Source organism: Ahaetulla prasina, chromosome 3 (genome assembly GCF_028640845.1).
Source record: "Ahaetulla prasina isolate Xishuangbanna chromosome 3, ASM2864084v1, whole genome shotgun sequence".
In the NCBI taxonomy this organism is placed as follows: Eukaryota; Metazoa; Chordata; class Lepidosauria; order Squamata; family Colubridae; genus Ahaetulla; species Ahaetulla prasina.
In genome coordinates this window covers 124,207,090-124,219,719 of record NC_080541.1, presented here as the reverse complement: position 1 = coordinate 124,219,719, position 12,630 = coordinate 124,207,090, and the positions used below count along the sequence as shown (strand labels likewise).

At 37.3% G+C, this 12,630-nt stretch overlaps 1 protein-coding gene across 2 annotated transcripts in view; it reads right to left on the bottom strand.

Moving 5' to 3' along the window:
* Positions 1-12,630, bottom strand: part of FAM163A (family with sequence similarity 163 member A) — a 116,964-nt gene that overhangs the window by 9,075 nt on the left and 95,259 nt on the right. For both annotated transcript variants that reach the window (XM_058175133.1, XM_058175132.1), the window contains 2 exons: positions 7,681-7,703; positions 5,454-5,568 (listed from right to left, as the gene is read on the bottom strand). In XM_058175133.1, the coding sequence (XP_058031116.1) occupies positions 5,454-5,546 (93 nt within the window). In that variant the 5' untranslated portion in view covers positions 5,547-5,568; positions 7,681-7,703. The remainder of the gene's footprint in view (positions 1-5,453; positions 5,569-7,680; positions 7,704-12,630) is intronic.

The window sequence follows — 12,630 nt, the reverse complement described above, 5'->3', positions numbered from 1 at the left end:
ATGCAGAAAATGAATCCTCAGAGACCTGTTGCACTTCATGGTCTTATATACCGTGAGAAATTTGCCAACCAGCTGAATGTAGTTTAGATACTTTGTAGTTACCAAGAAAATTCTCAAGGACATCCTTGAATGCTTTCCAGGCAATTTTCTCTGGCCCAGTAACAGATCTTTGAATCACTTGTTACTGATGACATAGCTGATCTGTGGACCACAAAAATGCATTCTTTAACCTTCCTTGTTCATTGATTTCACAAAAGTTTCCATCAATTTGAGTTTTATATGAAGTGGATGCAACCATGTCTTTTTGTCAGATTAACAAATGGTTCATGTATCATGTTTTCCTGCACATCAAACTGAATGTAGCCCTTCTTCTTTATACTGGGTATCAGTGGTGAAATCTTCCGCAGATCACCACTGGTTCAGTGCCCGCACATGTGTACTGCACGCCAAACACATATGCTTTGTGCGGAAAAAGAAGACTTCATTAGGTAAGTAGAACAGTGAGGGGGGAACAGCTGTGCTGCATGAATTAGCTTCGCTAGAAAGCAGGATTTCCTGCTTTCTAGTGAATATAAACCGCGCGGCACAGCTGATCATTGGAAATACTGGTTTGAACAAATCGGTACCTTATTTAAACTACTAGTTCATCTGAGCTGGTAGCTTTTTTTACTACTGGTTCCCCCAAATCGGAGCAAACCGGTAGCATTTCACCCCTGCTGGGTATTTAATAAAGTCTGTATTGTCATTGCTAACCTAGAAGAAACAAACATTGTACAATATTTCAAACTGCACTCCAATTAAAACAAGTGCATTCACTTGTATTCTGGTTAAAAGGATGTCTGGAGATAGTAAACCAACAACCTCATAAGGTCAGGCTGAAAAATAGTGAATTAATTTACACAATGACAAATCCTGAATTTATTTCATGTGTGAATTAGCCTTGTGTTTAAATGATCCTCCCTCTTTCTTTTAACCTGTGGATGTGGTCAAAAGAGTCATTGGGGACTACAATTGTGTATCTACAAAATAGGTGGTGCTCCGAACGTATTCATTGCAGCCACCATGCTTACTTTTTTGACCAAACTAAGAGAGACCTACTGCTTGCAAAGAATTCCACCACTACCACCCCCTTCATTTTTAATCTAGCTCTAGTCAAGGACAAAACAAGCCTTGTATCTGAAGCCACAGATTGATTAAAACATTCTAGCAAACCAAGTGCAACAAAACTAAATTATGACATTTCTTTTTAATGTTACACAACTCTCTTGCATGGCTGTCCCATTCATCTATGTAACAATAGTATATCTGAGCTGCATTCCAAACAGCAAAATTACTATTTTTAGATCTCCACAGGTATTCCAGTTGTACTTGGTATACTGGATGAGCTTTAATAATAGTTCCATGTTTTTGTATGTTTCAAGTATGCAAATATAGCCAACAGGTACTGAAGGGTGTTACATTGCCATTGTGTAAAAAAAATTTTTTTTTTCTAAAATGGTACATGATAGGTTAAATTAAGGTTATTTTTGTTGTTAGCAACTAAAAATCTGTAAGATATTCAGGAAGCAAAAACATTATTGCCTAGTGTTATCTATCAATTGGATATTACTCTGCCAAATTTCAATGCTGACTCACAATAGAGTAGGGGTAGGGGTAGGGGTAGGGGTAGGGGTAGGAATAGAACAGAACAGAACAGAACAGAACAGAACAGAACAGAATAGAATAGAATAGAATAGAATAGAATAGAATAGTTGGAAGGGACCTTGGAGGTCTTCTAGTCCAACCCCCTGTTCAGATAGGAAGTCCTATACCATTTCAGACAAATGATTGTCCATCTTTTCATAAAACAAAGGCACTTCAGAAGTGAGACATGGCAATAAAGGTCAGCTCTCTGCAGATATTTCCATTTAGAAAGGAATGAAATGGTTGCCACTTTATACTTAACAATGGGCTCTGCTCTTGTAAACGGATGATGCAGATGATGATTCTCTCAGAAGTCTGTGGGCCCTTGCAGATTACTGCAGAGAAAAATTGCTTACATTTAAGCACACCAAAACTAAAATCATGCTCCCCCCAAAAGGGACTGATATGTCATAAAAATTGATAGCAGATAAATTATAATACTATATATCAAGTTTACTCTTTTAGATATCCCAGCACAAGATTTCAACACTCAGGAAACTGGAGACATCCGGCTGACATCATGACAAGAACGGCTTGGTAAATAGCAGGCTCTGCTAAGCCCTGCAAAATCCAGCGGGCAACTGTTGTTGGAAAATTCCATGGAGTCAAAGCCACTTTGTAGAGGTGGCGAAGAAAGGAGAGGCACTTCGTGGACCATGAGGAACTTGCAATTTCCTTGTTGGGTCCAAAGCAAGCTCTTCCGAACAGCAGCAGGGACAGCAGCCATTTTTGGCTAGTCACAAGCTGGGATAACTGGGACCATAAGATTTGTGCTGGAGCGGTCCATGGACAGAGCATTGAAGCTGGATGAGATAACTTCCAACTCTTACTCTAAAGACTTAAATATAAGAATTTCAAAAAATAATCTCCAAGCGTTAAGGAAGCAGTAACTAGACACACAGAGAAGACTGAGGACTAAACATTAAGAGGCAAAAGAAATGCCCAAAGGAAGCTTTAAAATATAAAAAGCCTGGAAAAAAGCTTAAATAATCTGAAAGGTGATTTTTTGGAGAAACTGTTTTTCTTATTTGTATCTTTAAACCCCTAGACTTATCGGATAATCAGCTGTTTTTGACATACTGTTTAAAGTTGGAATTTGGAGCAGGAGAACCATCTATTGTAAGAAGAGGAGCACTACAGCGTGAGAATTTTCAATGAAAGTGAGGAATGTCTAATACACATAACAGAAGAAAGTAAACAACACCTGGAAGGCGGCCTGACCTTGATTCTATTTTAGAAGATGATTTGGATATTTTGAAATACTTAGTGAGTTTCTTTTCTTTTTTGAAGATTTTTCTTCATCTTTTTTGAAGATGAACTAAATTGCAAATTTAAATTGCAAATAAACTTTATTGAAAATTGTTATTGGATTTGAAAGTTTGGAGGAAATCTAGTGGGTTAATTTGGATTTGGATTATTAACACTATTTGACATAACACGCTATGAGCCAAAAGAAGAAAGGTGATAGAAGAAAAGAGAAAATAAGAAAAATTAAATAAGACTTTAAAATTTGGACAATTGGGAAGACAAATAACTGGAAAACCAAAAGGCTGTAAAATACTAAAGAACTTTAAAGATTATAAATTTGGGGGATTTGGAGGTATAACTATGGGATTGACTAAATCTTATTAATAATTGGCTCTGTTGGAATCATAGAAGTATATTGAGTAATTTTTATCAAATGATCATCAGAGGATAATAGAGGTATATGAAGAAATAATTTTGATGCTCAAAAGCATGGATGAAACTATAAAGAACAATAAGGAGACAAGGGGATTATTTAAAAATAAAGAAATGAGTATAGAAGCCTCTCAACAACTGGGGAAAAAGATGAACATGATATTTAGAAAATAGATGAGAAATTAGAAGAAGCAATGAAAGAGAAAAATCAAAACGAGATGCAAGAAGACAAAGACAATGAAGAGAAAGGATTGATAAGTAGGAATCAAATAGATAATTCCTTAAAAGTTTAGAATAGAACAGAGAGAAAAAAAGAAAAATCTCTTCAAAAAAAGGAAAATTTTATGGATGGGTGCCCAAAAAAGACAAAGGGCAACCTGAAGGGAATACTCAGTGGGTATAAAAATATCAAAAAAAGTTATAAAATTCCAAGAGAGATAAATAAAAGGGTGATTAAAAAGCTAACAAATGATGGAACTTGAAAAAGGTTAAGAGATCATAGATAGTGATAAAATATATTAATAAAATGAAAAAGTAGAAAATACAAATAGGGAAAATAGTAGCATATATACCAAAGGTGGGTTTCAGCAGGTTCTGACCAGTTTTGGAGAACCGGTAGCGGAAATTTTGAGTAGTTCGGAGAACCGGTAGTAAAAATTATGACTGGCCCCGCCCCCATCTATTCTCTGCCTCCTGAGTCCCAGCTGATCGGGAGGAAATGGGGATTTTGCAGTAACCTTCCCCTGGACTGGGGTGGGAATGGAGATGATATAACAGTATCATCCCCTGCCATGCCCAACATGCCATGCCCACTAAGCCATGCCCACTAAGCCATGCCACACCCGCAGAACCGGTAGTAAAAAAATTTGAAACCCACCACTGATATATACTAACAGATAATAGAATTTATTATAATTTAAAATAAGCTAAAGTTAGAAGGTGGAAGTTTAGGATTAGGTAATCTAATTGTATTATTAATATTAACTGTGTGTCAGAATATATTGTGAACTTAAACTTTTAAGGATTAGAAATTGTTTAAATGAATTAATGGGAAAAAATGATAAAAAATGATAAAGAGAGAATGGTATTGTTGATACCTCCTCTCCTGCCTACGAAACCTAGGATCCAACCAAGCCTGATTGCTATCAGCTGGGTCTGAAGGCGTGGCATGGGGGGAGGAAGAGTCAGGGGATGGAGGCCTCATTATCTCTTCCACCTGGCCTGTTTCTGACTCCTGGAGCTGAGCCAGGGAAGCCAGTGCTCCCGAAGTAAGTCCTGATGGCCCTTTCCCCTCACTTTCCAAGTCACTTTCTGGCAGCAGGCCTGGCTCCAAGTCACTTTCTGGCAGGAGGCCCGGTTCAGGGGGCGCAGACACAACAGGCCGGGAGTTTGACAGCCCTTTTTCTAAAGTTAACCTACCTCCCAAATATTATACAGGTCACTATATAACTTACTCATCCACAATAACTTAAAGTCCCTAAATATAGAATACAGATCAAATTCTTAAGAATTTGAAGCACCTTGCTATATTCCAAAAGCAGCACTTTGTTCACAAACTAGTTTGATTTCCTTGGATTTTAGGACCTTTATCTACTTATGGCTTAATTAATGTCATCATTTCAGTTTAAGCACTTACGTTCTAGTTTTAATGTTCTGTTATTCATCTTCGCTATAGTGTACTAAATGCCATACGCACCCCTGGGGATATCTTAGAAATGTTTTAAATTCTAAAGGCATTTTATTGCTTTCTAGATAATAGCTACGCTTTCTTTGCCATATCAGGGCTCCTGGCACTTTGTTTTGTAAATTCTTTTTATAATGGTTGACTATTCAATTTGCTAAGATGTCTAAGAACAACAATTAGATTTCTGGCTTAGATAGTATTTTACCTGAGTCTACCATCCTCATAGCTCTCATTTGTTACTTCTGCCCCAGAGCTGTCCATGCATTAACTTGTTCTTATTTTATAGAAGAGAAAGTCTTGTGTTACACCTGAGGAACATGAAGCAAACATGCTTGTTGCATATAATGTTCTATTGTCCTTGAATACAAAAGGAAGTATATGTCTCATACACTGGAAGGAGTCTTACCTGTAACCTACAATAGCAAAGAACTGCAATGATACACAATAAGATGACAGTTGCTAGTATTCCACCAGTGATGACAACAGTTCCTGCTGTCATCCGACCGATTCTCCATCAAATTCTAGAAATGGAGGAAAGACAGGAGAGCTAAGCTAATAAAACTAGTTATTCTTATAATTCAAAATCCCTCCAGCCCCGAGATCCCTATTTCTCCTGTTGTTTTTATAGCCTTGTATACATAGCTTTAAAAATAATCTAAATAAGATTATTAGGGGGCATGCATAAGTGCACCTGTGTGCCTACCGTCCCTGTCCTAATACTCCTTTTTACTTACTCTTTTCATGTATCCAAATTATGTTTATACTTTTACCTGTTACCTTATATATGATTGACAAATAAATAAATTAATAAATAAAAGATTTTCATAAAGCATCTTCCTTACAGGTAACTGGTTGGTCAACAGCTGAGTTGGTTTTTACCATTAAAACTCTTCAGCAAAAAAATTAGGGGTATGTTTATTTGGTTCCACATTGGATCATTTTATTGTAAAGAGGAATATTGTTATCTCTGACAGTTAATGAATACAATTATAATGTATGTTTCCTTCAGTATTTTTAACACTGGCCTATCTCTTTCTACCAAAGTGGCATAGCTATTGAGTTGTTAACCAATATTCCTTTTAATCTGAAGGGGAAAAAATCAGCACCTAGAGCCTGAGCATTATCTATATCAGTAGTAGATATTGCATGTTCAAGGACAGGGATGGGGAACTGAATCTGATTCAAGAGCCAGCCATAATCTCTGGGTTGGATAAAAACAGGAGGCTAGGCTTCACAAGAGACAACTCTTCTTTGGAAGAGCCAGCCATACTTCCTTTGTTCAGACAGAGCAGTTCTTCACAATCCATCTGCTGTTAGAGCACAGAAAGGGAGTTATCACTTCCAGCTTCCTCCAAAATGGAAAAAATATCCCTTATTTCTAAGTGAGTAAGAGAAGATTTTTGTCAACTTCTTCTTACACACAAAAAAGGGGGTGATTTATAGGCACTTGGTTTGTGCAACTCATTTATTTGTGCGGGCAGGTAAAACACATCATGACATTTGGACAAGCCGGGATTTTAATTCAGGAAGCAATTAGCTTTTGTTGTTGGTTTCCTACTTGCATTTACAAATTGAATTAAGATCAAAGGATGACTCAAATGTCATTGTATGAAGCTAGACTTAGAAGTTTCTAGGAAGCCACAAAAAGCAAGAACTGTTCCTTGGTTGAGTTAATTCTAGCAATTTGTATTCTGACATATATTCCTTTGAAAACAGAGGTGCAATTTCACTATCACCGACAACAAACTTATCAAGAAGACAGATCTCTTTTCAAGCTACTCCATTTTGTTCTTTCTTCTTTCCAGTTTCCAATTTTCATTTAATATATGTTGAGTGAAACATAGAAAACAGGCAGCAGAAAAAGACCTAGTGGTCCATCAAGTCTACCCTTTAAGTTTCTTTTTTCTTTTTAATTAGTTTATTTATTATTTTAATTCTTATTTTTATTTTTTATTTATTTCCTTTTTAATTTTTGTCAGATGATGGACATGTGTTTATTTCAAGCATGCTTAAATTCACTTATTGATGATCGATTCTGCTGGAAGTTGGTACCAAGCTTCCCTACTCTTTATGTCAGGGCTGTCAAACTCCCAGCCCGCAGGCCAGATGCATCATGTGCTGGCCAAGCGCTGGCCACACCCATGCCCGGTTTAATGAAAGGGGGAAAAGTCCCGCTAGATCACGGCGTGACAACGCCATGATGATGTGAGTTTGACACCCCTGCTGTATGTGAAGTAATACTTTCTAATATTACTTTTGAACTTCCTTTCTGTCAGTGTGAGCTGTGTTTTTGAAACAGGCTCGTGTTTCTTCCCCTCTCTCAATTATTTTTTTTCCCTAACTCTGCAAAACATTTCAGTCTGTTAATATCTCCTGTGTGGATGTCATTTTGGCGCATGCTGAGCCATATCCACATAACCACTTTCCTGCCCATATATAGACTATGAATTGACTGATATAACTTCAGCAAGCTTATCCCCAGTGAATCCAATTTTTAACAGCAACTATTAGTGCCTACTTTCATTTCGTAGAGTTGTCTGTACATTTATTTCACATTTTCTGCAAACTCTCAAGCAAACATATTTACACAGAAAGTGAGCCAATGCACATATGATATAGTTAAAAATACTTACGTTCAGTGAAGGGTGTATTGGACCTGCAAAATAAAATAAAGAAGGAAACCGATTAAATTGTTCATATTCTCATTCTCAACTCTCTAATTGGTTTAAAACATCTTTTTCCCCACTCCTAATACAAATTTGCAATATTCCCAGTGGACATAATTTATTCCATCCCAGTCATATAATCTTATAACTTTAGCTAGATACCAAAGCTTGATGCATGTATGCCTACCTATTCATTCATATTTTTTTTGGTCTGAAAATCCTTCTGTCTGGAATCAGCACTTCTGATTATTATGATATTTATTGCTTTTTTTACCAAGTATTCTTCCCTCCTGGTTATTCAGAGAAAACTCTGGGTAACATTAAACATAGAATGTATAAATTCTCTATATATTAATATACGCTATATATTAATGAGGATGAGAAGTCATAAAGAGAGATAAAAAGCAATCAATTTAATTTGAGGGAAGAAATAAATGCCTTTCCCCTTACCTGGGAATAAACATAACAATAGAATATGTTTCATATTTATTCACAGGAATAAGAAGAGACAGAGCTAGGGTTTTCTGCCTTCAGTTCCTAAATCTTCTAGATCTGAATTACTGTAGACATCTAAAATTAGTTTCTTGTGGCAGTTGTCTTACCCTGCTTAGGAAGATAAGTAGTAAGTGTCCTGATATTTTTTGCTGGTTCTTGAACAATTCACTACATGCCTTCAGTTCAAACAGGTTTAGTAAAGAACGTTCAGGCTTTCTGTTGGCGCACTGTATTTGTTTAGTATTTACATAGTTGGGAATATAACCCTCTGACCCATCGCACATTTTCTTACCTGCCATAATTGGATTTTAAAACAATAGCACTAATGTCTAACAAAGATTTGTTGAGAATTAACAATTGCTCAGGATTTTTGGGGGAGGTATGTTGAATGGAAAATATCCTTATGAAAGTGGAGTTGACAACTGCAACAAAAATCAAGGAACTAGTGAGTAAATCAGTTCCTCGAAACTCTATAGCTATGGAAAGGACAGGAAATTTGGCACATGTGCTCCAAAAAGCTGCTCCTTGCAATGTTAGGCAAATCACCTGCAGTTGTTAAGTGGGACACAATGTGACTGCAACTTGAGATTTTATTGCTGGTTTCTCCATTGATTTTGCTTATTGGAAGCCAGCTACAAAGCTTACAAATAGTGATGATGTAATTCTGAGACAATATGACAGTCCCAGGTTCAAGGACCAATTGAAAAGTTGCTTTTTCAGTGCCCATTTAACTTTGAATGGCCACTAAGCATGGCGGTTGTTAACCTAGGACAGGGTCTCCAACGTTGGCAACTTTAAGACTTGTGGACTTCAACTCCCAGAGTTCCTCAGCCAACAAACCCTGACCTAGGAGGATCTCTTTCTTTACAAGAACATGAAAGAGTTGAATTAAGTTTAATATAGTGAAATCTGACAGCTTTTCAGTGATCTTTCCCAATGATTAGTTTACATGTAATGGTGTAATTGACACATCAAAACTAAATACAAAGTTTGATTTTAGCTTAGTATGCTGCATAAACCCAGGGAATTGTAGCTTTTCAGCAAAGTACAGTTAAGTAGACTATGGCTTAACACAGTGTAGAAACTAAGTCAAAGTCAAGATATAAGTATTGCAGGCTAAGTCTGCCTGCAGCCAGGACTTTGATCCTGACGTGTTCAGGGATGACTGAGCCTTCCGTCTTTCCGAGGTTGGTAAAATGAGGACCCGGATTATTGGGGGCAATATGCTGACTCTGTAAACCACTTAGAGAGGGCTGTAAAGCGCTATGAAGCGGTATGTAAGTCTAAGTGCAATTGCTATTACTATAGTTATAACTTGCCTTGTGAGTTCTTTGTAAAAGCCACTGTTCTCCCAAACTGATATAATTCCCACTCATTTCCATGGAGTTTGCCCGAATGTTCAGTGTAAGCCCTAATCAAGTCAATCAGATCTTGGAATCGTTCCTAACTCTCTTTTTTATGTAAACACTAAGACTCATTAAGAAATGGGGAGCTTTGTTTCCTGCAGAGATCAGATTGATGTGTATTTCAGAGACTCTATAAACTAAAAAGAGTCCTCCAAGGGGGAGCCTCAGAAAAGCTATCAAGATTTGGAGAAGAGGTAGAAAAAGACTATTTAAGTGATCTGCATGCTAGAGTTGGTCCCCTATGAAGAATGTTTACAAAAGGTGGGGAGATGATCTTGTTTGATTAGAGAAGTATCAGTATGTTTATTATGGACTGGAGATGGCTTATGCACTTTTTGCTGAAAAAAGAAAAAATGAACTTGTGATTTATGGGTGTGAAGATTAGAAAGGTTAGCTTATGGAAAGAAGGAAATTATGAGAGGGTTAAAATGTAAATGCAGTTATAACCACTTTTCAGAAGATCGGAAGCTGTTTCTTTAGAACCTTTCCTTTTCCATGATAGCAGTGTTCCAATATCTCAGGGGCTGCCACAAAGAAGAAGGAGTCAAGCTATTCTCCAAAGCACCTGAGGGTAAAACAAGAAGCAATGGGTGGAAACTAATCAAGGAGAGAAGCAACTTAGAACTAAGGAGAAATTTCCTGACAGAACAATTAATCAGTGGAACAACTTGCCTCCAGAAGTTGTAAATGCTCCAACACTGGAAGTTTTTAAGAAGAGATTGGATCACTATTTGTCTGAAGTAGTGTAGGGTTTCCTACTTAATCAGGGGATTGGACTAGAAGACCTCCAAGGTCCCTTCCAACTCTGTTATTCTATTCTATTTCTTTTTCCTTTTCTATTTTTTTCTATAGTTCTTTTTCTCCCTATTAATTTTCTTTACTCTTCTTTAATTCAAAATTTGTACTGTTTTTAATTATGTTGAGTTCTTCAATATATATTATTTTTTAAAAAGGTGGGCAAAAAGTAAGAAAAACAGAGGAGAAAGTGGGATGTACTGGGTAGTTAAAATGACTCAATCAGCTGACTGCAGAGAGATTAGGGACCCAGACTGTGTTACCTCATAAGGCAGGGGTGTCCAAACTTGGTCCCTTTAAGACTTTTGGACTTCAACTCCCAGAGTTCCTCAGCCAGCTTTGCTGGCTGAGGGACTCTGGGAGTTGAAGTCCAAAAGTCTTAAAGGGACCAAGTTTGGACACCCCTGTCATAAGGCATATTGTTCAACTTTCACAGAGCATTGCAAAAGGTCATCACTACATGCAACTTTCAAGAGAGAAAAAGTAAATCTGTTAAGGATAAACCTACAACCGATTTTGATCATTGTATTTCTTTATACTCTATCCCTTAATTTCCAAGGTTAGTATTTAAGCTTAGCATTTTTATCATAATTCATTGCGGTCCCCAAGTGACCAGTCTCAATTGTACAACTGTTTTTATGGTCACAAAGCAAATCGCTGTGGTCATTAATTGAATCACATAGTTGTTAAGTGACCCACTTGATCATTAAGGAAATCCAGCATATCCAATGGGCATTTTTTTAAATTGTCATTTTCTGCTGGAAAATGGCAAAAAAAGTCACAAATCACAGTCATGTGACTGTGGGATGCTGCAGCCAGTTCTAAATACAAGTCAGTTGCCAAGCACCTGAAATGCCATCACATGACTTTGGGGATGGGAGGGAAGGTGACAGATGTAACCTGCATACTGCACGAATCAAGAAGAGGGCCGTGAAAATATTTGCAGATCCCTCGCATCCTGGACATAAACTGTTTCAACTCCTACCCTCAAAACGACGCTATAGAGCACTGCACACCAGGACAACTAGACACAAGAACAGTTTTTTCCCAAAGGCCATCACTCTGCTAAACAAATAATTCCCTCAACACTGTCAGACTATTTACTGAATCTGCACTACTATTAATCGTTTCATAGTTCCCATCACCAATCTCTTTCCACTTATGACTGTATGACTATAACTTGTTGCTGGCAATCCTTATGATTTATATTGATATATTGACCATCAATTGTGTTGTAAATGTTGTACCTTGATGAACGTATCTTTTCTTTTATGTACACTGAGAGCATATGCACCAAGACAAATTCCTTGTGTGTCCAATCACACTTGGCCAATAAATTCTATTCTATTCTAACTTTGAGGATGGGTCGCAAGTAGCTTTTTAAAAAATCCATTGTAACTTTGAACAGATGTTAAACGAGAACTACCTGCATGGATTTCCAGTGGCCAAAGAGGTTTTGGCTTAACCAACCAACTGAGTGAACTGATCTACAGTCCTACACAAATATTATAAAAGGTTGATTCACATAGAAGTTTTGTTTTAATTGCTATGGTTAATAACTAAGTACTAAATCATTCCATCATGAACTTCTTCAATCTTTAAAAAAATAGCATAATACTGTCCCTAAGCCAGTTATAATCCCTTGATTTTTTTCCTAGCCTGAATCAATGCCCAGTCAACATCATATGATGATTCTCCCTTGTCCTATTATGACCCATCAGGAAATAATAAAACCCCAACCTGTCTTTTTCCTGGCCATTCCATAATACTAATAGAAACAGGAGCATTTGAAGCCTCCCCTTAGTTACCATGGCAATTTAAGTCCCCATTTCTTTTGGGAAGCTGAACTTCCCAAATTAGCTCCCTGTGCACTAGAAGGCCACTTCCTTCAAGAAACCAGAACTGAAGTATCTGGAGACAGTTCTATTCTTATCTTTCTTTCCAATCAGGATTTGACCTGCATGGTTGGCTGCCAAAGAAGCTTTGTATAGAGAAGAATCTGTTCCTTTTGCTTTAGATTTCTGTTTCTCTAAAAGAAAGAAGACTATTCTACTGAGGGATGGGCGAGACAAATGCAAATTGGACATGTTAGGGGAGCAACAGAGCCATTTCTCCAGTCATGTTGAGGAGCAACAAGAAAAAAATAGCCATCAATGCCCTGCCCTGCAGAACCGATGGACCTACTTCCAGATTGATTGTTGCATCTCCTCAAGAGCAAGAA